We start from the raw sequence: 24,027 nt of genomic DNA, 5'->3' as shown, positions 1-24,027 counted from the left end.
AAAAATCTAATAACCTCTCTTGACCCTATGGAAAGGGTCAAGAAGGGTGACTCGTCTCTCAAGTTATCTGAATCTCTTTCCTCTGTGAAGTCAAACTATTTAACTTTGCTCTTTTTGAATGCATTGTCATTAATGCATGTCATCACAAAATTCTAACTTAAATAAGAATGTGTAATCATTCGAAGATGTCATTTTGGGAGGTATATTGTCTAGTAGTACAGGTGAAGAATTGGATTATTGGTGATACGAATAGTAGGCTATACAATGTTTCTGACTCTTACCATGCCATTTGACTGGGAGCATGTGAGTTATGTCAGGTTATGCAGATACAGGGGATGGTGGGGAATACAGCAGACTTTTCATATTATCAACTTATCCCTGGAGTATGATAAAAAATGAAAGAAAAAAAATGACTCTAGACTGCCTTGGTATTAAAAATGAAATCATTCATTCAATGCCATTCTGTGACACATATTTTAAAAACAGGAGATTTTTGATTTTCCTGTTTGGAACAAACTTAAAGTTTCTGAATAGCGTTCGGCTCCAAAAATTGGAATGAGTCAGGATATTGTAATGTCTTTTATTACCAGCTTGCCTAAGAAAAAAATGTTGTTTCAGTAAACGCTCTCTCCTTTTTCTATCCCTGAACTCTTTCTTTGTTACTCAGAATTCATAAAATTAAATACTTTTATCACTAGATGCTTTGTTTGTCCTTGTAACATCCACCACACTTTTTTTTTTGGTGTTGCATGAATGAAGAAAATCTTCAACTGGGACCACCTGTTCTTGGCTGGCCCAGAACAAACATAATTTGTCTTGCAGATTAATGGAATAGAGTTGATTCTCCAAGATTCACTGTTGAACTCATATAAAAATAGATTTGGTTGCAACTTATACTTTGGAAGGTTATTCTGATAGAGCTGTCACTACACTCAGTTTTAGGCAGTCAAATTACAAAAAGTATAGAAAGAACCATAATACTTTGAGTGTTTTCAACTTGAACCTTCTATGGCTTGTTTTTTATTTATTTTTTACTTATTTACAAAAGTAGTAAAATGCTATAAAAGTTAAGAAGAAATTTGCTGGAATGTTAGTGTGACCCTAGAAAAAATATTATTCCTTTTTAATTTAGTCTGTGTATACCCCCTCTTTTTCTCTCTAGAGACTTTAAATATAATGCTCAGTTAAGAAAAAACAAACTAACAAACAAACAAACAACAGTTTTTTAGTTTTTAGTCTGTTATTGTTCTGAAGGAAAAGATTGATTTAATGTGATAGGTAAGTAGTGCACATTGTTTACACTGTAGTTCCACTTCTCCACTGGATACACAACTCATTTGAGTCATGTAATTATGTAAGAAATAACACAGTGCATGGTGTTCCCTTGTAAGATATTTATGAGCACTTGCCCTCTTAATCATGAAACCAAAGGCTAAGTGCTTTCTGCACTAGAGAATTTCATGTAATGTCCTTACAGTATTTGTTTAAGATGATAGGAAGGAGGAACCCCTTTTTGCATCACAAAGGAATCAGTTGTCTTTCCTTTTTGTATAATAATATATGATCTAGTCTGTTTCCAAAGGAAGATTTATTTTCTACTGTGTGAATGCATTTTGTTATGATTCCCAACATAATTGTCTCCATCAGGTTTTTAAACGAAATTATTGATGCAATGTCTTTACATAAGAGATGGTAGAACCTATTAGGGTTCTCTGTTAATCATCTGGAATCATACTCACATGACATTACCTTATCATATACTGACTAACACTATAGAGGCAGATGAACTTCGCCACAAAGTACAAGATATTTATTTCATGAGCTACCAGATCGAACACTCTTAGTTGCCCTATGATCAGGAACTTCAGGCATCACTTTTAAGAGCACCACTTATAAAATCCTTGAGAAGGAAGCTCGTTTCATTATAACTACTTATTTATTTTCATTTCTTCTCCAGTGGCAATGCAAAGGCATTATGGATAAATGTTCTTTAAAAATGCTACTTTCTGCTGCACTTCTGTTGCTTTTGTAGCATCACAGCTGTGACTTGCACTTTCTCTATAGAAATAAAGATGCAACAGCTGATAACTTTAATTTATCAAGTGAGACAGAACTGGTTAGAAGAGATGATAGGAAGGATGCTCTGGGAAGATAAAGGTTTCCTCTGATCAAGCAGTTGAGAAAAAAATCAGTTCTATATGTCTTCTAAATTACATAAGAAATTCCTTTCTTTAAAAATAAAAATAAAATTCTGGCTTCCTTGTTTGTTATAGAACTGCAAGTCAGTAAGGCGAAAGGTTTATTTTTGTACGCTAATTTTGATTACAGTTAACTAGGTTAATATACCAGTCAATATTTGTACGTTAACATACTGTTCTACAGATGTCTTTCCTACCTCTTATTGCCAGTGTGTGATAGTGCATACATCCTAAATGAAAAATACTTTTGTACTTCAGTGTAGAAAGATAGCTAATGATCAGTTATGAGTTCTGGTCCGAATTCAAAGTGGCAGTTAACCAGAAGTAAAGACATATTCAAGACTAAACACTTAATTTAAAAAGACCCTTTTTGTTTTGTTTTGTTTTGTTTTGTTTTTGTCTCCTCCTTTTAGGTGCTTTGATAGCAATCTTGTGACGTTTTCTGTGATAAAAGATAATGCAGGTCCAATCTGATGCAGACCTAACATGGTAGATCGCCCTACTGCTGAGTAACAAAATTGTGCTTTTGCTAGCCGTCCTAAAGAAGAAAAATGCAATAAGCTTTTAAAACTCTTGTTCTTCACTGGGAAGGAAAACAAAATAAGAAGGCAAGGAGGAAGATGTCTTAACATGAACTTGAGTAATCACAGACACCCAGTTGTCAGCTCAAACTACTAATGCTAAAACTCTCCTATGTTAGTAGAAAGCATAACTGCCTTGCTGTGAAACTTGAGACACCATCTAGTCATACACCTCTGCAATTCTTAAACTGATTTTATGAATTTGTCAAAGATGGTCTTCTGCTGCCTTGGTATATTCCAATTAGTTACTAACTACTGTTTTAAAGAGCTTTTGTCAGTCTTAAATTAGGCTTGCATATGAGAAAAGCAATTTGAGATATTAAAACAAATATCTAACATGAGACTTCTGATGGGAAGCATCTTGGTTATTTTGTTTTTTGTTTAGTATAGCTGGTAACACTTCAAAACCTGGTGGCAAATTTAAATGAGTCAAAATACAAAGAAGCAATAGACTTCCACATGATTATGGAGACTGCTGTGTATATGTGAAGAAAATATATTAAAATGTATTAGGCTTTGATTAATCCACATAAACTTCAAGTACAATCCTAATTATACAATACTGTGCCTCGTCTGAAAAATCAATTACTTTTAAACTGATATATGTGAAGCAGTGAGTAATGTTATCAACCTCTACTTTGAAGACAAGCCAACAGAGAGGAAAATGATTACAGATCACATCTTTTTGCAGAAGCTTATTTGCCTTGAACATATTTCCGGTTGTCAAATGCTAACCTTTCTTAGAATGTCACTGATGTAGTTGAATATAAAGTTGTCTTCCTCGAAAGCCTGGTTTCTATTACAGTCTAACAGCAACCATTTGGTCAATGGTAGAAAAGTAAAATGATCTTGAAAGAGATCATATGAGATCTACTGAATTGAAATATTTTATATATATATATTTATATTATTTTTTTAATGCAGTTTATTTTTAGCTTATGGCATGCAATTGTCACTTTTTGCAAGCAGTTTTTTTCTTTTAGTTGAAAGTGCTGGCTTCTTTAAACACAATTACAGTTGTTGGTTTGCTAATCCTGTGAGTCAATCTACACTAAACAAGAACCTTATATGAAACCCTTGGCAGCTTCAGCGAAAATTAAAAAGCATGCTTTACTGTAGAGATTGTCAAGAGTGGAAATAATATTTGTCCAGTCGGACAGCTTGCTTTTGTAGTCGCTAAATGAAAGTTGAGATTCTGTCTCTTCCTTGAAAGCTTCTGTGTCAAGAAGGTAATTTGGACTGTTTGTGGTTTGACAGGGATTATTAAAATCAGATGAAGTGAAGGAAAGGAAGTGTGAGAAAGCAAAATTGACAGTGACACTCTCTATTATTTGCAGCTTGGATCATGATGACTATGTTGATACGATAGATTCTAAATGTTAGGTTCACTGTTTGGATATGTTAAGCAGCAAATACAGTTAAATGCAGTTATAGATGATTTTTCTGACTTAACACAAAGCCATTCAGCACTTGTTTTCTTTGGCAAATTTTGGGGCAGGGAGGGGTGGCAGATGCACGTAGCAGAAAAAGAGACTAGAGGGGCAAATGGAAAGAAAAAAGGGGTGGTACCAGGGAGAATTTAATTTTTTCATTTGTGATTTAGGCAACAAGACACTATCCTTCCTTTGAGTTCATACTGTTTGCTGATATACTTCAGAGGGGAGAAAACTGAGGACTAAGAATTGATAGAACACGTCATAAGATTTATTTTCTGGTCCCTGGAATTTTGGTAGGAATTTTCTTATCATTTGTAGTTTTGCATAAAGCAAGCTCAAGTCTTAAAGACTGCTGTTTCATATCAATTTTTCATGACTTGCATCATGCGTGTTATTTTTAAATAGCGATCTTTTCTGCCACTTCGAGATAAATAATTTAAAAACTTAAATTATTGCAATATTCATATAGCTGAATTTTTAATTCCTGAAGATACATTAGCTGCACACTGTATGCATCTTTTAGTGTCTAGTGAATATACAATGTATTATTTAATTTTAATCCTTTGTTTTATCTCTAGGTTGTATAGGTAAACTTTCAATTTTTGAGCAGGCAAATCAGTGCAAAAATAAAACATCTGATAGTCGAATTTCAAGGTTGCTCTCATTTCTGTGTGGTTTACTTTCTGTTTTCCAGTGTGAGAACTTTGTGAAAAATTCAGTTTTGGGCCAGTATTCAGTGTAGAGTCTTACCGATTTAATAGGAAATTAGAGAACTGAAAGGAAAACAGGTGACACATAAAAGCCTGTGCTGTTATTTAGCACAACCATAGCTTCATATCTTTCAAACAGCTTCGTGGCTAAAAATGCAATGTTTGAACAGTTAAACCATGCCAGTATAGCAAGGCCCGTCTCTCATCTTCACCTATCTTCACAGTGTAGTGAAGCATATTAGCATTCAGAGTGATTCATCTCCCAGAACAAAAGGGGTTAGAGAGCAGAGTGACTGAGGGAAAGGAGGTTACAGAGATTTGTTTGCAGACTTTCAGAATAAAGACTGCCATGAGATCAGAGGGTGCTGTGGAACACCGAGTGGGGGCACTGGTAAAGGAGGTGCTCCTATAAAGGAGCACACAGAGCTTGTAACTGAGAGAAGGGTGCAAAACCCTGGTGTAGGCTAGAGGAGAGAATGTGAGTCAGAAACAACCACCCTGACACCCACCCTGAAATAGAGGAAGATTGAAAATGTGTGCATAGGGCAATCTTAGAGGGAGGTAGAAGACCCGGCAGTGAGCTACTCCTGTACAAGACATGAAATGTGTGGCTCTGCAGTTGCAGAAGCCTGTACTTGAACTATCAAAAAGTTAGGTTAGCGTTATAGTTTTCTTTTTTGATGGGCATACTACCTACCCGCCTTACATACACCCCCATTTCTGATTGATGCTAGGCATAGTGAAAGACAGTCCTTCAGCTGAAGACCTCAAAACCCAAACAGGACGAAGGAAAGGGAGAGGAGGAAAAGACTGTTCCTGTTTTAATCAAATCTAAAGAATAGGAATACATAATTAACCTAACTCCTGTACTATATGTGAAGTATGTAGCTGAACTAGGAATTGAACTATGCTCACTAGAGATTAACACTTGCAATTGAATATTTGTGTGCATATATTCATGATCTAGGGTAGATCATGAATATATGCACACAATATATGCATACTTTCTGTGTAGGTAGTATAGAAGGCCAATGAATCAGGCAAGTTTCATGCTTCACTATTTTGACATTGATAAACAATACATGTAGTTCTTAATTGTTATCAATCATTATCACACAAGATTAAAACAGTCCTTAAGAGGTTTATCCTAAATTGACTGTCAGTTTACAATACCACAGAGCTGATACAGCATAGCTACCATTGATAGCTTACACAAATTACAGAATACCCAATTAGAAGATCAAAATTCAGGCTCTAGGTTTTGTAGAAGTGCTACTCCTAGTTAGTTAGAACTGGGGGGAAAGCTGCCCTTCCTAAATGTACAGCATTAGCATGTTACTCAGCCAAATGCTCATGGTTTGGAATATGTCACGATTCTGTTGGACTCCATCTCTGTCTCCTGTTCTCTGGTATTCCTCAGAGGGGCAGTTAATTGGATCAAGCTACATTTTCCAATGTCTGTGTGTGGAATTATTTTGATGGCACATGAGCAAGAAATAACAAACTCAAAACTTAGCATTTCAGTAATTAATGGTGCTTCAACTACAAAAGGTGAGATGCTTGCTCGGAGATTGAGAGCATAGTAGACAAAAGCAGATGCTGCTGGCATAAAGTGCATTAATTTGTTTGCTTGGTTCCGGAGTGAATTTCAGATTCATCACAGAATCCCAGAATGGTTTGGGTTGGAAGGGACCTTACAGTGCACCCAGTTCCAACCCCTCCCATGGGGGGACACCTCCCACCAGACCAGGTTGGATAAGGCCCCCCTCCAGCCTGGCCTTGAACACCTCCAGGGATGGGGCACCCACAGCTTCTCTGGGCTGCCTGTTCCAGTGCCTTACCACCCTCAGAGCAGAGAAGTTCTTCCTAATATCTAATCTAAATCTCCCCTTTCTCAGTTTAAAGCTCTTACCCCTTGTCCTATCCCTAAAACCCCTGACAAAGAGTCCCTCCCCAGCTTTCCCGTAGCCCCCTTTAGGCACTGGAAAGCCTCTATAATGTCTCCCTGGAACCTTCTCTTCTCCAGGCTGAACAGCCCCAGTTCGCTCAGCCTCTGCTTAATAGAATCAGAATGTTTTGAGCTGGAAGGGATCTGTGAAGATCATCTACGAGATTCCTTGTTGCTTGTTCATGTTAGTCTATAATAGCTGTACTGAGTTTTATTCTTAATGCAAACAACACAAATGCACCTCACAGTTTATGCAATGTGTTATTTTTACTTCAAGTGTAATACATGTGTTTATGTTTTAGCATAATTTAACGTTTCATTTCCTACTGAAGTGTGCAGTTCATTTGTCAGCTGAGATGCCTTTCCTTGTAGTTTCCATTTTTAGTGCAGGACTTTCAGTTGTGGGAAAGGAGTCTGCTTAATTTTTTAAAAAAGGAAATCACAATGTAGTGCTAGTATTTATGAAATAAAGGTCAGCAAAGACTTTGGTGAGTCTCTACAGTGGCCATGCTGAGCAGAACCTAGCACACAGAGTGATTAGAAACACCTTTTCTTGATTTCTAAGGGCTACTCTTGGTTTCTGTCAGCATTTTGCATGATGGAGTGATTTGATAGTCTGTGCTGGCTTTTGTTTCCAGAAACACCAGCACTAGAAACCAATACTTTTTTACTAGTTCATATGACATATCATATTTGACTGAAGTAACATGTTCAACTCCTGCCTCCTTGTGATAACAGCTGTTAAAAACTTGCTGAAATAGAATTGGACAAAAAATAACATAAGCAGATAATTTTTTTGAAACTAAAGGCATTGTATAAAATAAGCATTTTCAGTACTTCTAAAACTTGTTGGTAGGCTGTCAAAAATAAAATAAATTTCCACTTTTTTTTTTTGAAAAATCTTGAGCTTCAGAATTGATCTCTGGGTCGTACAGCAGCTGTTCCAAATTACAAATGCTAGCTTAATGTTTGGGAGGTAACAAACATCAAGCCTTTTTGAACCATTTACCAACATAGTTTGTGACCACCTCCTCTTTCGTAGGTACTATATAATATAGAATAGTTGTATTCCTTCAACCTTTGTTGTGCTACTTAGCAAAGTCTGGTGGCTTACTTTACTTACTATACATGTGTTCTCAAACAGAAGTAGACTAATAAGAAAGAAGTTTGCTCACTTAAGCTTGGAAATACTTAAAACTTTTTTTTTTTTTTTAATTACACAACAATGTCTGTAAAAAAGCACAGTAGTTTCTTGAACAGAATTTACTGGTTTGTTAAAAACTCCCCCAACACAGTATTTAGATTAGAACACAAACATAACACAAATAACTTTATGAAATCATTCAAAAAAGCTATCTGTGTTGCATTTTTTTTTTCAGATCTTTAAACACTTCAAGAAATGCTTTGTACTGTGTATGTGTAAGAAAGTATTTATGTACTATTTGTTTGCTTTGTTTAATAACATTTATAAAAACTATGTAAAAGTTATTTTATAGTTTATCCACTTTTTCTTTATTCTTATGTCTTCCCTAGTATTGTACATCTGTTTCACAATGAATGCACTTTGAGTAGTCAGAATTCCAGCACAGAAACATCTGACAGCAATTTCTTATGATGATAATTCCCATACTTTTTATCTTTCATGCCGTGGCCACTGTAGATTGTTGTCCTATTTATCTGTACTTGGCTAATGCACAAGTCTAAGCAATAGTGTTTTGTGGTACATAAGAATAAAATGCTATGCATGAAAACTGAGCTTTTGGGGATTCGCTTCCCTGTTTAGCTTGCTATATTTAATGCAGTTGCAGCTGGAAAAGAGGAACACAGCCGGTGACAAACATGGTGTAATTTAAAAGAACCCATAACCCCTGGGAATGCCAGCAACTAGTATATATGGATACCTCTGTTAGTATGGCAACATCTCCAGTGCAGACACATTCTGCAGCGGAGCAGGGGAATCAAGGCTGCTGGAGGCAGCTGAGGGAGCCGCCAGGCTCCGGCAGCCCTCACGAGGGAGGCTGATGAGGCGTGCACAGAGCCAGCAGCGGCGTGCTGATTACATCAGGCATCACCACCATTTTGCAGCCACTAGCCAAGGCAGCCACCCCCTGACGGTAAAAAAGGAGGCCCTAAGAGCGCCGCGACCAGGACAGGCTTGCAGTTAGCACAAGCAGGTTGCACAGGGAGATCTCTCCTCCCTTTCCCACCTCCCTTTCTCTTCCTCTCCTCTCCTTTGGGAACTCTGCCTCTTAAAATTTACCATGATGGGCACTTGTCACAGTGGCCTGGCTGAGGCAGCAACCCAAACAGAGCCCGCAGAGGAAAGGGGCTGGACCCTCGTCTCTGCTCGAAGCAGAAGGAGGTGTCTGCCCCCAACAACCATGGTGCCACCAACACCCACGGTGTCCCTGGGTAATAGATTTGAGGCTGTTGGGCAGGAAAGGGGTAAGGGTCTGGAGAGTAGTCGGAACCCAGGCCCTGAGAAGCACATCGAGGTTGAAGGCAGTAGCAAGCATAGGGAGCAGGGCTGGTTGGGGCACTGCATCCAAACCAGGGCCACAAAAAAAGGGTGTTGAGTCTTAGTAATTGGGGACTCCTTGCTGGGAGGCACCAAGGCTCCCCCTTGCTGTCCAGATAAGCTCAAGAGAGAGGTGTGCTGTCTTCCTGGAGCATGTGTCAGAGACATTAGGAAGGCTCTGCAGCAGTTATTAAACTGGAAGACTCTTATTGTCATTCAGGCTGGGTCCCAGGATGCTGCGATGAGGAAAGTGAGTAACACTAAAAAGGGCTTTGCATCCCTGGGAAGGATGTTGGAGGGATTAGGGGTGCAGGTAGTGTTCTCCTCTGTCTTCCCGATGGGTAACTGGGACCCAGAAAGAAGGAGAACAGCTCAGGTAAATGACTGGCTGAGGGGGTGGTGTCTAGACCAGAGCTTAGGGTATTTTGATCTTGGGCAGGCATTTACTTTTATAAGTGCCTGTATACCACTGTGCACAGCATGGGAAATAAACAGGATGAGCTGGAGATCTGTATACGGTCGCAGGGCCACGATCTCGTTGTGATTACAAAGATGTGGTGGGACAGCTCGCATGACTGGAAGGGCTATGTTTTCTTTAGGAAAGACAGGCTGGGGAAGCAAGGGGTAGGAATTGTCCTTTATGTGAAAGAGCAATTAGAGCTCTTCTCCCCCAGCTCCAACTTGGGGAGGGTGAAGAACAAGTGGAGAGCTTGTGGGTGAGAATTAACAGGTTGGGTGATACGGGTGACACTGTTTTGGGGGCATCCTACAGCTCACCTGATCAGGAGGATCAGGTGATGAGGTTGATGAAGCCTTCTACAAGCAGCTAGAAGTAGCTTCACAATCCCTGATGCTGATTCTCATGGGGGACTTTAATCATCCAGACATCGGCTGGGTAACTAACTCAGCCAGGCACGCACAGTCCACACGGTTCCTACAATGCATTGCAGATAATTTTCTGAGGCAGGTGGTGGAGGAGCCGACGAGGTAGGGGGTGCTTCTGGACCTTGTTCTTACCAACAGGAATGGACTTGTTAGGGATGTGAAGGATGGGGGCAGTTTGGGATGCAGCAATCATGCGGTTCAAGATGGAATCTTGGTGGTAGAAGTAAGGCAAAACATCAGGATTGCTACTCTGGACTTTTGGAGAGCCAACTTTGACCTCTTCTGGGACCTATTTGTGGGCATCTCATGATCTAGGTTGCTAGAAGGTATGGGTGCTTGTGAGAGCTGGGCAACATTTAAACAGCACTTTTTCCAAGCTCAGGATCAGTGCATCCCTAAGAGTAGGAAGTTGGGGAAGGGGGGCAGGAGACCTGCATGGATGAGCAAGACCAACCTCAAGAGCAAGACCATGCTTGACCAACCTCATAGCCTTCTATGATGGCATCACCAGCTGGGTACATGGAGGAAGAACAGTGGATGTCATCTACCTTGACTTCAGCAAGGCTTTAGATGCTATCTCCCACGACATCCTGCTAGCAAAAGTGAGAAAGTGTGGGATAGAGGAGTGGACAGTGAGGTGGGTTGAGAACTGGCTGACTGGCTGAGCTCAGAGGGTGGTGATCGGCAGCACAGAGTCCGGCTGGAGACCTGTGACTAGTGGTGTTCCCCAGGGGTCAGTGCTGGGTCCAGTCTTATTCAACATCTTCATTGACGACCTTGATGAGGGAATAGTGTCCACCCTCACCAAGTACATTGATGATACAAAGCTGGGAGGAGTGGCCGACATGCCAAAAGGCTGTGCTGCCATTCAGTGAGACCTGGACAGGCTGGAGGGCTCTGGAGAAAGCAAATGAGGTTTAACAAGAGCAAGTGTAGAGTCCTGCTCCTGGGAAGGGACAACCACATGTATCAGTACAGGCTGGGGGATGACCTGCTGGAAAGCAGCTCTGAGGAGAAGGACCTGGGTGTCCTGGTGGACGACAGGTTGGCCATGAGCCAGCAGTGTGCCCTCGTGGCCAAGAGGGCCCACGAGATCCTGTCGTGCATTAAAAGGAGCGTGGCCAGCAGGTCAAGAGAGGTGATCCTCCCCCTCTACTCTGCCCTGGTCAGGCCTCACCTGGAGTACTGTGTCCAGTTCTGGGCTCCCCGGTACAAAAAAGACAGGGATCTCCTGAAAAAAGTCCAGCAGAGGGCCACAAAGATGATACAGGGCCTGGAGCATCTTCCCAGTGAGGAAAGGCTGAGAGACCTGGGTCTGTTCAGCCTGGAGAAAAAGCAAAGCTTATATGATTTATTATATGGAATTTATTTTGTTTATAAAAGTGCTCTATTCCTTATGAAATACAGGAATTCCTCTTTGAAACTTGGCATATTTCTCTACACTTATTTAGCACTAGAGATTTGAAGAATGTGTAAGATCCCAAGCAGAAACAAAAGAACAAAGTGTTTTACAAAGTAAATGCAAAAGTGCTTTGTGTGATGTAGTTAATCACTCTGGTCAAAAGTTACTGCTAAAAATTAAGTTCTTCAATGATACTGTATTAAAATTTTGAAATAAAATACTGTGATTAAAACAGCAAAGAGAACTGTTATGTTTTTAAATTAAAAAATAATAATAAATTAGTATAGCCTTAAGTAAAGAACTTCTCTGAGTACTTCACTTTCATCTTTAAAAAAAGAAAAAAAAAGGAAAAGAAAATGCCGGTAGCCAAATACTATTTCCTGAGAGAACAGAAAGTTGGATATTGAAAATAACTTGATGTGCTAAGTAGTAAATGAAACATTCACAATATAATCAGTAGTGCATTCACTATCATTGAATGTGACAAAATACAAACTTTTAGGTACAATTTTCAATAAGTTCTAAGAAATATTAACTAAAAGCGGTAAACGTAAAAGCAACAGGATAAATCACAAAGATATACAACTTCTATTTTCTCCTCCTTTTCCCTCCTCCTTTTTTCTCCCTTTCCTTTTCCTTCTTTCCTTTCTCTCTTTGTTCCTTTCCATCTTGCCTACTGATTAATTACAAAGATCTTGGAAAACTTATTTTGAAAAATACGTCTAAGCTGAAGTATAAACAGTGTATTTAATTACAATTTTGAAAATTAAAGAAATACTGCTCTGTTTTGGTAACAAACTATTCATGAGCTAAACTAACAAATGGTGCAATCTAACTCTTCTGTTATTCTTAAGAACTTACCTGCATGGCAAGTCATTTGGCAAGCTTTAGAAATGTAGCGTGATTTTTTCATTTTCAGCACATGGAAAATGAGTAGCAACTTTTGTCATAGAACTACAAGTTCTGATTCTGATAATTTATCCAAGCTTGCATGAGATTTTCTGTAAGGAAGAATATGTTGTCCTTAATCAGATGACCCTTTCTATTTTATTTTATTTTTTTGTGTGTCTGTGTTATTGTTTGTCATCCAGCATCAGTGATGACTAATGTTCTTGACTCAATACCATTTTTATTAAGCAAACCAGCTTTAATTTTTGATCATCTGCTGAAAGTGGCAGAATTTTTGTGGGAGAGACTTGGGGGGCAATACTTTGTGAACAATGCTTTTAAAGGCAGTATCTCTTCCCTCTCATACTATATCCATTCATATTAAGGCCGTTGCGCACCTGGCAGTGTTTCATTTGTTCTCAGTTATTGGAAGCAGTGAAACTGTTCTCAACCATGTCATAGCTATGACAGTTTCATGTTTTATGCAGTTTTGGTACTTTGTTTTCTCATTATTTTCAAGAATAATCTGCACATATCTCCATACAGTTTTCTTGACTTTTGTTGTTGTTACTTTTTTCCTCCTTTCTCTCCATCTGTTTCTGAATAACTTCTCCTGGAACATGCAATCTGCAAAGTAACTTCTGAGACCTTGATCAGAAACGCAGATGGAGAAGAAGGTGACATAATTTTTTCCTGGGCAACCATCTCAAAGTGGCCCTGCCTGAGCAGGGAAATTGGACCAGATGACATCCACAGGTCCTTTCCAACCTCAAACATTCTGTGATTCTATCATTCAATGGAGGACCACCTTTCTGGCTAGTATATAGTGTGACAACACACTTAGATTCGTATTCTGAGTGAGGTTTCAAAACTACCTGACAAAGATGAACCTCTGGATTTAATAATACTCTGTGTCCTGAGATCCTGCCTTGGGATTTAGCTCTGGCATGGTCCACATCTTTCTGTCACCTGACCACTCTGAATCCAATAGCCGACATTTTCCAGAGGGATGCCAGGAAATATCTTTCGTGATTGTTTTGAAGCACTGTCTTGACCGTGCTGAGGTCTCCCCAGCTCCACTGGTCATCCATGTTGCTTTGGAGTACAGTTTGTTAACACAGAACTTACAGCTCAGGTTACTTGTGCATCCAAACAAGTCAAAGGACTGCAGATGGCCTCTCATTGTTTTCCTTGGTACTAAAAAGAGAGTGGTCAGTCAAGCTCTTCTGGATGTGGCAGAATTTAGATAGACATCAGTGCTGAAAACCATTTCTAACATACTTTGTGTAAATGGTGCCAGAGTGGCTCAGAATCTCCATCAGGTTGCATTTTCTGCTTCTGTTGGGGTATTTCCTGCTTAAAACTCCAGAAGTGATTTAACTGCCAAAAAACAAACAAACAAACAAACAAAAAATGTCCTATGCTCAATTCAGTTGTTCAATTCCTATGTTCAATTCCTGCAGTTGGACAGCAGCGAGCCTTTTAGACCTGTGTCCTCATTTTTTTGGTAAGGTAGATTCCAGGTACTTTATCTATAAGTCCCCCAAAATATTGTCAGCCAAAAGTACTTTGTCTGTGTCTCTCCTGGGCTTCGTTGTGACTTTGGTGACTTACTTGAAGTAAGAGCAGCAGGTTTCTTATGAATTCAAAGATGGGAATTGCATCTTTAAGACGAATCTGATTAAATTTATTGGCTGCTCTGAAGGTTTGGATGAGAAAGTGGCTAAGAAGCTTGGTGTTTCCATTGCATAATCCTAAATATTGAGCATTGGGGAAAGCAAGTAGATGTATTTTGTTCAAAAATGACTTTATCTTGTAAGCTTGAAGATGCCTAACATTCTAGATCATGTGTGTTGCCGTATACGTAATCCAGTGTATAGAAGATAAAAGAAAGTAGAGTGTCATTACTTTATTTATCTGTTTATTTATTTTTAAGGGAAGGAGAAGCTTAATGGCTTTATGAAGCTGAAAATCATAGATGAATAGGAAGCAGTTGTGAATTCATTACCCTTACTGATGTGAATTACTTACTGAATGATTCAGCATTAAGCAGCATGGCATGAAACCTTTGCATGTCATATCAGAGAAAATTAATTCAAAGTTTTGATTTAAGAAATGAAAGAAGGAAAAAAGAAAAGAAACAACAAGGACATTTAATGGACACCTCATGTCCTGTTGTCAGTAAAACCTTTTGTATGATTATGTGTAAAATTTATGAAGAAGCTTTGATAATAGTTTTTTGGGGAAAAAAATTAATCCGTGATATCTTTACTACTAAGCAAGCCCCTAAGGTCATCTCTATAAACTTGGACACTAAGAGACATCTCTATGGAGTGTTCCTGCATTTCATTTTTATAAAATTGGCATTTTTCAAACTCTTTTAAATTGAGAAGTAATGGAAGAAAATAGAATGTCCAGGAGTGAAGGGACTGAATTGCATCCTACTTTTCAAAAGCTGTGGTCACAGACTTTTTTTGTAGTCCTTTTAAAATATAATAGTTTCATTGGAAGGCTATTCCCCGTTAACATTCTAACAATTCTGTATCTGATCTACTGAACTGTAAGACCTCAAAGGTCTTGAAATTTCTTTCCTTTAAGTACCATTGTTCTCAAAGAGTATTGCGCCAGGATGAAGGATTTTCCAATAAACAAGAGGAGAAAAGGCTTCTGGGGTAAGCATAGAAATATCTAGTATGTGTTTGCAAGGTTTTTAATTGAAATGGTATATGTTAGGTTCTTTACCAGAGTGTTAAAAGATTAGTTCCATAGGTACATTTATTTTAAAACATTAATGACAAGCAAGATTGGAAGGCTATAGCAGGTCTATTTGAGAGTATAGTTCTGAGGGGTTTGGGGGTTTGTGAAGTATTACCTCTTCTTTCTTTCTTCGTACATGACAGAAAGTGAGAAAGCTCACATATCATCCCTAAATAGCATCTCCTATTGCCATAGGTGAAAAGATAATTCTGCAATAGATACACCATTAGTCTCACATATAGGAGATTTCTTACCTCTTTGTCCTTCAGGAAAAAGAAAGAAACAAAAAAAAACGCAATGCCATGCAGTGTTTCTGGTAAACTATTGGTCTCAGATATTTTCTCATACTATTATGCAAAATCACAGAATCACAGTCAGTACTTACGATCCTGAGCAATAGCTGTGGAAAATACATGAAATACCATGAAGTTGTTTTTGAAGTTATTCTAGTTCTTGGCAAATACCATCAATTAAAAAAAAAAAAAAAAGAGAGATAAGAAAACATATATGGAAGGTATTTGTACCTAGATTTCTAAGAATCTAAGTCTATGCACTACTTTAGTACTTTAGTAAAGTGATTACTGTAGTCTACTGATCAGTAATTATTTTTGTAATAGAAAATAATTTTTGAAACACTCATCATTCATAAAGTACATGCATTTGACAATGAGATTGATTGATCCAGTTTTAATCACAGTGGCAGGAGGATTTTATGCTGCATTTCTGTGCATATGGCAATAGCAGAAAAGTGGATTATTGAATTTTTGGGGAAAGGACTTAAACCATTTCTGAAGAAGAAAACATTACACCAAGTTTATTCTTTTATTTTTATTACATATAATAAAACTACAGTCATGAAAAATGTATTACATGAGGAGAGGCATCTTGCAGCCTTCTTTATCTTTGCTAGTGGATAGCTTGTTGGTAGACGTTGAATCTTCAGTATTGTACACAGTGGGGTACCCAGCTGTGAGATGCTATGACACTGTTCCACTGAAGAGCTGCTCAGAAGATGGCCGTTTCTTATTTTCTGAAGGTTATGAAATCAAGTTATGCTTTATCACTTTTTTTTTTTTTTTTCTGACATAACTCCTCAGGAGTTTTTTTGCAACTCCAGATGGCATGTTCCTCTTTTGAATCCACTGCCTTTGGCCATTGGTGTTTGATTAAGTTTATGTAAATGAGGATTATCTCTGTGTCTTTGAGCATCTCTTACCACTCCTGAGTAGAAGGAAACCTAAGAAAGCAGTGCTGATTCCTTTGCTTTGTATTCTCAGCAAATCTCTGTGAGAAGCCCAAAGAATGCAGGTGAGGTGGTAAGGAGAACTCATAGATCTCAGTTTTAAATTCTTGCACATACAGAATTCTAGAAAACAGCCCAAAGCTTCATAGGTTGAAGAACCCACAAATAACAGCATACTGCATTTGTCAGAAATGCACATTAACTGATTCTAAGAATAGGAAGATTTCTACAAGGGCTACATATCTGGTCTGTTTTCAAGGCTTCAGGCGGTAATGATCATTATATGGTTGGTGTAACTGCATTAGACTGGAGAACTGCAATCTAATATTACTGCTTTAGATACAAGCCAAAGCGAGGACTGAGTTTCTTCAGTTCCACTGAGCGGAATATATCTTATTCCCACTTTTGGGGAATTCGCTGTCTTTTATAAGGACAGAGTTGTAGGAAGAATGTGCCCAATGTAGTTGCAAATTTAATTATAGATACTGAGAATATTTCTTTGAAAAATGCAAGGGAAAATGTGTTATACGTATGGTGAGTAATAACTAAAGAATATGAAATTAACATTTAAATATAAAATGTCTTCAGGGGGAACATTATAAAATGTTTTTACTAAAACTTGTATCAGAGTTATTCGTGGCATTCCAAATATTATTTAAATACTACCCTCATGAAGACTATTTTTGGTATGCATTGAATATATATGTGTTTTTTTTTTCCTGGAAATAGATGGTATTATTTTTGTAAAAGCTGTGTATGTTTCAAGAAAGCCTGGGAAATGGGTGAGTATGATGGGCAATTGGAAAATTTAAATAGGGATCTTCTGTACCTGACCATTAACAGAACCAAAAAAAGTATTGGTATACATGGGTATACCATGGGTATAAAGCTTTTACCGTATCAGAGTAGAGCTCTAGAAATTATGATTTTTGAATGTGTTTCTTGTGTAAGCCCTATGTGGTTTCCAAAAAACTTTAAATATTCAGAGATGCAGAGTCCGGAACAGTAGGAATTTCACAATGAATATTATCTCAAGCCACTGCCATCCGTATCTCTGCCTGCTGTGTGATTGCAGATGACATCTTATGTGTAGTAAAGCATCTGGGAACAGTTGTGCAACTAAATACAGATAAGGGAAATCATTGTTAAGATGATGCTTTGGAATATAAGCTCAGTGATGAAAAATCTTGTCAATTCTCTCATCCCCTCTAGTTTCACAGAGATGTTAGAGCAATAAAAAGATATCAACTGTAAGATAAGCACTATCAAAAAATAATAAAAAAAAATATTTGGCTAGCTCTGTATGTATATAGTGCTGCACTTTGAAATGTCCGCATTTACAAATCACTGGTACATTGACGTCCTCTTTTTAAAGTAATGTTAACAGTAATAATTTTATTTTATTTTCCTGGATATGTGGATAAAATCACATAACATGAAAGCAAGCTTTCAAATATCTAGATTGTCTGTAACAGTCCAGAAAGGTTGATTACCATGGTCCTTAGGTTGCATTTAGGCAAAGAATTTTGTGCTGAAGTGCAGGGTGTTATATTTTGAAAAACATGTTGCTAAATGGGTATGTTTATAGTAGTAGTTTCTAAATATTTATATGTTAATGGACATTAACTGAATGAAATTCGTGACAGGTCTTGATTTCTTGTTTAACTCTTGACTGACTTTTTAAAGACCAAATGGCAGAGTTGTAGAATATTCAGCTTACACAAAGCTCGGTTTAAAAATCACTGATTTTAATAAAGCAATAGCAGCCTACCAGTTGTTTGTTGTTTTTGGTTTTGTTATTGTTAATTTTTGTTTGTTTGATTTTCTTTTATTTTTTTTTTCACTGAAGGGTTTTGTCTATACGTGTGTGCTGGTTGTGGTAAATAACCAAAATTATGATACAATCAAAATATTTTTTCCATAGTAACCCACAAAGGTAAATTATCATAACTAAATTTAAGACTTTTTTTTTTCTTATCCTTCCACTATTAAACATAAACTTGGTATTTAATTCTCTATCTTTGTCAAACTACTCATGTTAAAGTTATTTGAAATTCATTTAATTACAGTTGTTAATTTTCAGTCTGCTTAAATAAATCTGTTATATATTGTGTCGTGTTCTGGCCTTACCAGCATATCAACACAGGGACTTCAGACCTTTTATCAGAGTATGCATCATTTACTTGGTGTGACGGCCCACAAATAGTTGGCTCCATTACATATCTGCCAATGTTTAAGTAGTAGGCTAAGGTTTACATTATTTCATACACACTAGTGTGTGTAGAGAAGCCTACCTCTGGATTTTATTGAAACCTTGATGGTTAGTTTTGTTTTCTCTCTGAAGACCCACTGTTCAATTGGCTCAGCTGGATGCTCAAAGGCAATGGGCCAGTCTCTCTTCGGATCTTTATTTTGTGAAATGGTGTAGTTCCTAAAACTTCTTAGTTTAAGCAGAGGTTGCATAGATGTATTCAAGGTTTCTTGTGAAAACACAAGAAGGTTTAAAGTTTACTTGGAGGATTAACAGAGTGTGACCAAACACCATGTCTGCCTCTACAAATAGTGCTTCAGTTCTGCTCTGATTTTCTTTAATACATAGGTACTATTTTTATGTTTTTCTCAAAAGGGCCTAAAGGACCCAGCTAATTAATTTTCCATTACACTAGGCAATTGATTCAGAGGAGATCCCAGGCCAACAGAACTTTAAATTTGTATTTAGATTTTTTTTTTTTTACCCTGCAGGTCATGTGTAACTATAACAAAAAATTTGCCTGACCCTCTTGATGTTTGATTCTGTCCAGTGATATCTGAAACCCACTGAAATCAAAACAAGAATCTTAACTGCCTGAAGTGCTGTAGAGAAACTAAGGAGTAACAGTACTGAATATTTATCAATAAATAGTTCTGTCAACACTTACAAAATGGCTAGAAATGTTGGAAAGGATTTCTGTGCTGTTAAAGTGACTTATTTAGTAATGTTTTACCAAGTGTAATGAAAGACTAATGATTTATATTTAAAAAGAATGGGATTTATTCTGGGACTGGGAGATCTATAGCTGCATATCTATTTTACAGTATGTTAGACTATAAATCTATAGTTAGATATTGTGATTTAGGCATGTATACAGGTATACTGTACATGTATATACATTTAGTGAAAATGCCTGTAAAAAAATCAAGTTTTAGGTCCATGTGCTGTTGACAAACTATTTGTCTGAGAACAAATGTTTATTACAGTAAATATAATCATTACAAACTACAAATTAATCCTAGAAATTCCTTCAAATTTTCATGTATTTCTGTAATGGAAGGGTTTTCACAACAATAATGCTTATTGAGTTGTTCTATCAGAATGAGAAAATACCTGATTTGAACTAATTATCATTTTATTTAGGACTTCTATGAAAAGATTGCTTCCTTTTCATCCACATTGAAATAAGAAACTCACACAAAGCAATGAAAAATGCTCCTGAAGTGGTTAAAAAAAAAAAAAGTGGCTAACACTGCATGAATTGGAAAAAAATATGTATATATATCTGTCTGTCACATCAACCTGAATCTTCCATAATGTTTTTTCAAATGCATTGTTCCTGGTAAAAATCAACTCTTAATGTTCAGTTTGTTAGAGGTGCCACATTGTTACAGTGAAGTTAAATCATCTTGGTACTAAAAATAAAAATATTTAAATATTAAATTTAAAATTAGAGGTGGGTTAAAATAAGAGACCTGAAAGCTGTTTCTTGTTGAGCTACACTGTACGTAGGTTACGTTTCCTGAGTAGCTACCAAAAGAGAGTGACAGTTACCTCATTTAAATGGTGATTGGTGACCCTCTAATATATTTTGAAAAAGAACTGTAGCTCTTACAGTTGAGTTACATGTGAATCCAGTTCCGTAAGATTGATTGCCTTGGAACACATAATATTTCCCTGTAATAGTTAATACAAAACCTATAGAATGATCCTATTTATGCAGCATAAGAGCTATTATTAAGTTAATTACATTTGCAGAAGCAGTGCATTATTGTAAGACTAAAATGCTTTGAAATAATTTGGAATATGAAAGACATTTTTTCCCCCGTAACTTTACAAATAATAAAAAGCTGAAGACACAGGTTCTTGTCTTAACAAAAATCACTATTCCACCATCTCAGGAGGGTTTTGCCATACTGGCTGTCAGGGAGCAGCCACAAATTCCCCAAGAGAAGGGGACAGAAAGGGATAACCCTTTGGTTATCCCTTTGGTGGAGCAGGTGCCGGTCTCCTTCAGCTGGGCGCACCAGGGCACTCAAGGAACAGTGGAGTCCCTGCTCAATCTGAATCATTTCATGTCTTGAGGTACTTAGGCACTCCTTCTGCAACGTTTTTACTTTGCTTTTTGCTTCTTCTTGTGATAGTCTTGTATTACAGAAATATTTAGATTTTTGTATGAAGGAGTTGCTGTTGACCATGTAAAACAGTATTTGGAAATTGGTTAATCAAATGCTTCTTTTTTCACCATAAACCAAGACTGAGAAAAATAATTACCTTGTTTTGACAAGCGAACTGGGAAAGTATGACATAGAAGCCTTACAGAAATGCATATGTGAAAACTAGGCTGTCGTGTTTACAAGGTGATTTTTTTCATATGATGAATTTTTTAAACAGTAAGTGGTCTGTAAACTGTGCTGGTATTTTTCTGTGAAACACAAGCTTATTTTGGCTGCCATGAAAGGAAAAAAAATAAGGAACAAATATTAAATTTTGATTGCACAGCTATTTTATGAAAACTTTGAATCATTCAAACGCATGTTTTTTTCCATTATATGTATCTATTATACAGTACATTTTACACCGATCTTTGACTGTTCTGGAAGAGTAATTCAATAAAAGATGGGTTTCATTTATAGGTGTTGAATAGAGTTAGTGTCACATTCTGTATAAACTCTGAAGTAATTCTTAAGAGAAAAGGGAATGGATTTGTGTGACCATGTCTGAATATAAATAGTATCATATACAAGTAAACAACTTTATTTTCAGTATTTATTTCATCTCTGTTTCATAAAGCACTGTTTAATCTTTTTGCATTTGTTGAGCAACTTAGTTTGGCCCACTGTTTTTTTTCCAGAATGGCTGACTGAAGTTTTTCAGCATTTGGGAGAGTGCTTTTTAACTTCTACTTTTAATTACAGTGTCTTTAATTACAGCAACATCTGTTAAGATACTTTGAGTCTTATGTTCAAAGACCGATCCTCCCTCGATGTATTACATGATGCATTTGGTTTACATCCAGACATTTTAACCAGAAGGGTGACTGAGTTTCAGCTACATTCCAAAATGTTGAGAAGTCTTGGAATTTTTATTTGTGAAGGGGTATTCTTTAGCTTCTGAGAATTTAAGATAATGATATAATAAATATTTCTTGGCTCTATGTGTTTTATACTGTTCATTCAGATGTGCAAGATAATAGGCTCTACAGGACCTTCAGGCATTAACTTTTCTTTTTGAAAGACCAAAGCCAGAATCAGTGACACTTCTGCTGAAGAAATGGGCAGTTTTGCTATTTATAATTTGTACTCATATTTGACCAAACATACAATCTTGATCTTCAGTCTTAATGTGATGTGTATTTTGGAGCAGGTGTTTGTAGAATGTTCACTTAGAATCCATCAGTTTATTTTTACAGTAGTGATGCTAGGTAAATTCCCCAAATGTGGCTAGAAGAATTTCCTTGGGGAAAAAAAAAAAAAAGGAAAGAAAAACAAATATTATCTGCTGGCAGCAACAGGGGTTAAAAAGTGGTATTCATGCCATCACTATTAAGATTCATATAAGAACTGGGCAACTTTCTGCTCAGTTAAGAGTTTAGTCCTTCACAGATCTTAAGTACGAAGAAACAGTATTTGAGGAAAAAGTATCAGTCTTGATGGGTTTGCATTTGAATACTGGCAGAGTAGGCAATCGTGATCTGTTTTTCAATAAGGTTTGCTGGTACAGCAAGCATATTTTTAGTGAAAATATAGTGAGTCACTATCCAAAAGATAATATGAACCACAATCACAGTGGTAATTATGTGGTGTTTTCCATAACCTAAATTAGGCTTACAATGTAAATAAAGCTAATTCTGATCATTCAAGATTTCATTGTTTGGAAAATTACATATGCATTTTCTGTTATTACAGTTTGTAGTCTAAAATATTAAAATAATCTTTGTTGGCCAACATAGTGCTTGTTTCATAAACTTTTATTGCTTGTAAGAAAAATGGTGAACGGTTAATTCATCATAATTTGTTGCCCAGATATTGCGCATGTCTGAATAATAACATCTGTGCCTTAAGTTACTGCTTATGAGTAGTATTAATAAATAGTAGACATTAAAAAGACTAGTTATTAAGAACTTTCCAATTTTAAGTAATTTTTCTTTAATTTTAGTACTAAGTCATCACTAGTTGTAAAATCAATTTCATTATTTCTCAAAAAACAGCAGCACTCTGCTAGTGCTTTGCTTATGGTGTAGAGACTCCTGGGATTTAGTGTCTTATTTTGTTTGAGTAAACCAGTGGATTTGACTTAGGTTTTGGCAAAATAGGTATCAATTAAGTCACTGAGAAAGACATCTCAAAATCTTGATGTCTCTTGTTTTCAGGTACACTGAAGTGTTTTGAGCTGATTTTTTTTAGGTTCTAGTTAGCTGTGATGATGTGCTTTAATTCCAGAAAACAAAGGTACGACTCCGAATGAGATAAAATAACTGTGTTTTTTTTTAATGAAAAATGTGAGATATGAAATTTATATCTTTTTTACAGGTATACCTCTCTATAGAACTGTACTGAGAAGCAGGCAGAAGGTGTGCTATTCAACACTCATTTTATAATTTCCTACACAAATGCTTCCAGTATTAACATATGTATTTCATTATTTCAACACCTCGTATATGTTGATACTTAGTCTGATTTTTTCCTTATTTAACTATTTTCATGTATTTATATTTTATTTTACAGATTCTGAATATGGAGTGGGGAGGAGAGTATTCTCTTGATTCTTCCAATTTGGACTGTTTGTTAAATGTCCTTCCTGGAGAATCAGAGTTTCAACAAGTCCTTAATGATATTGATGAAAAAATAAAGAAGAATTCTTCCAGGTAAAGGGAGTTTTATTTGTATTCAAAATGTTAGTGAAAGTCATTAAGCTTAGGAAGAAATACACCTTTTGACTTATTTCTTTTCTTGCTGTAGGTTAATATTATTTCCATAGTAATTCACCATTACTGCTTGAGCATTTAACACATTTTAATGACATTTAATATTTGTGCTCTGGTGTTTCTCTGCATGGTACTTTTAACATATGAATCATCTTAATTTTGGGAATTACTGCAGTAGTTGTGATTGCGGAAGAAAAATACCATCTATTTCTATTGCAGTTGTATTTTCTATAACTAAAAGAATTTTTATTCACTGAGAGCTGCAGAATTTTACAAAAAAAGT

General features: G+C 36.8%; 1 protein-coding gene across 6 annotated transcripts in view; it reads left to right on the top strand.

Annotated features, from left to right (window-relative positions):
- Positions 1-24,027, top strand: part of KIAA0825 (KIAA0825 ortholog) — a 256,596-nt gene that overhangs the window by 12,005 nt on the left and 220,564 nt on the right. For all 6 annotated transcript variants that reach the window (XM_032205814.1, XM_032205813.1, XM_032205811.1 and 3 more), the window contains one exon: positions 23,545-23,684. In XM_032205814.1, coding sequence (XP_032061705.1) covers positions 23,554-23,684 — 131 coding nt within the window. In that variant the 5' untranslated portion in view covers positions 23,545-23,553. The remainder of the gene's footprint in view (positions 1-23,544; positions 23,685-24,027) is intronic.

This window comes from Aythya fuligula, chromosome Z, assembly GCF_009819795.1.
Source record: "Aythya fuligula isolate bAytFul2 chromosome Z, bAytFul2.pri, whole genome shotgun sequence".
NCBI lineage: Eukaryota > Metazoa > Chordata > Aves > Anseriformes > Anatidae > Aythya > Aythya fuligula.
This window is presented reverse-complemented; position numbering and strand designations above follow the sequence as displayed.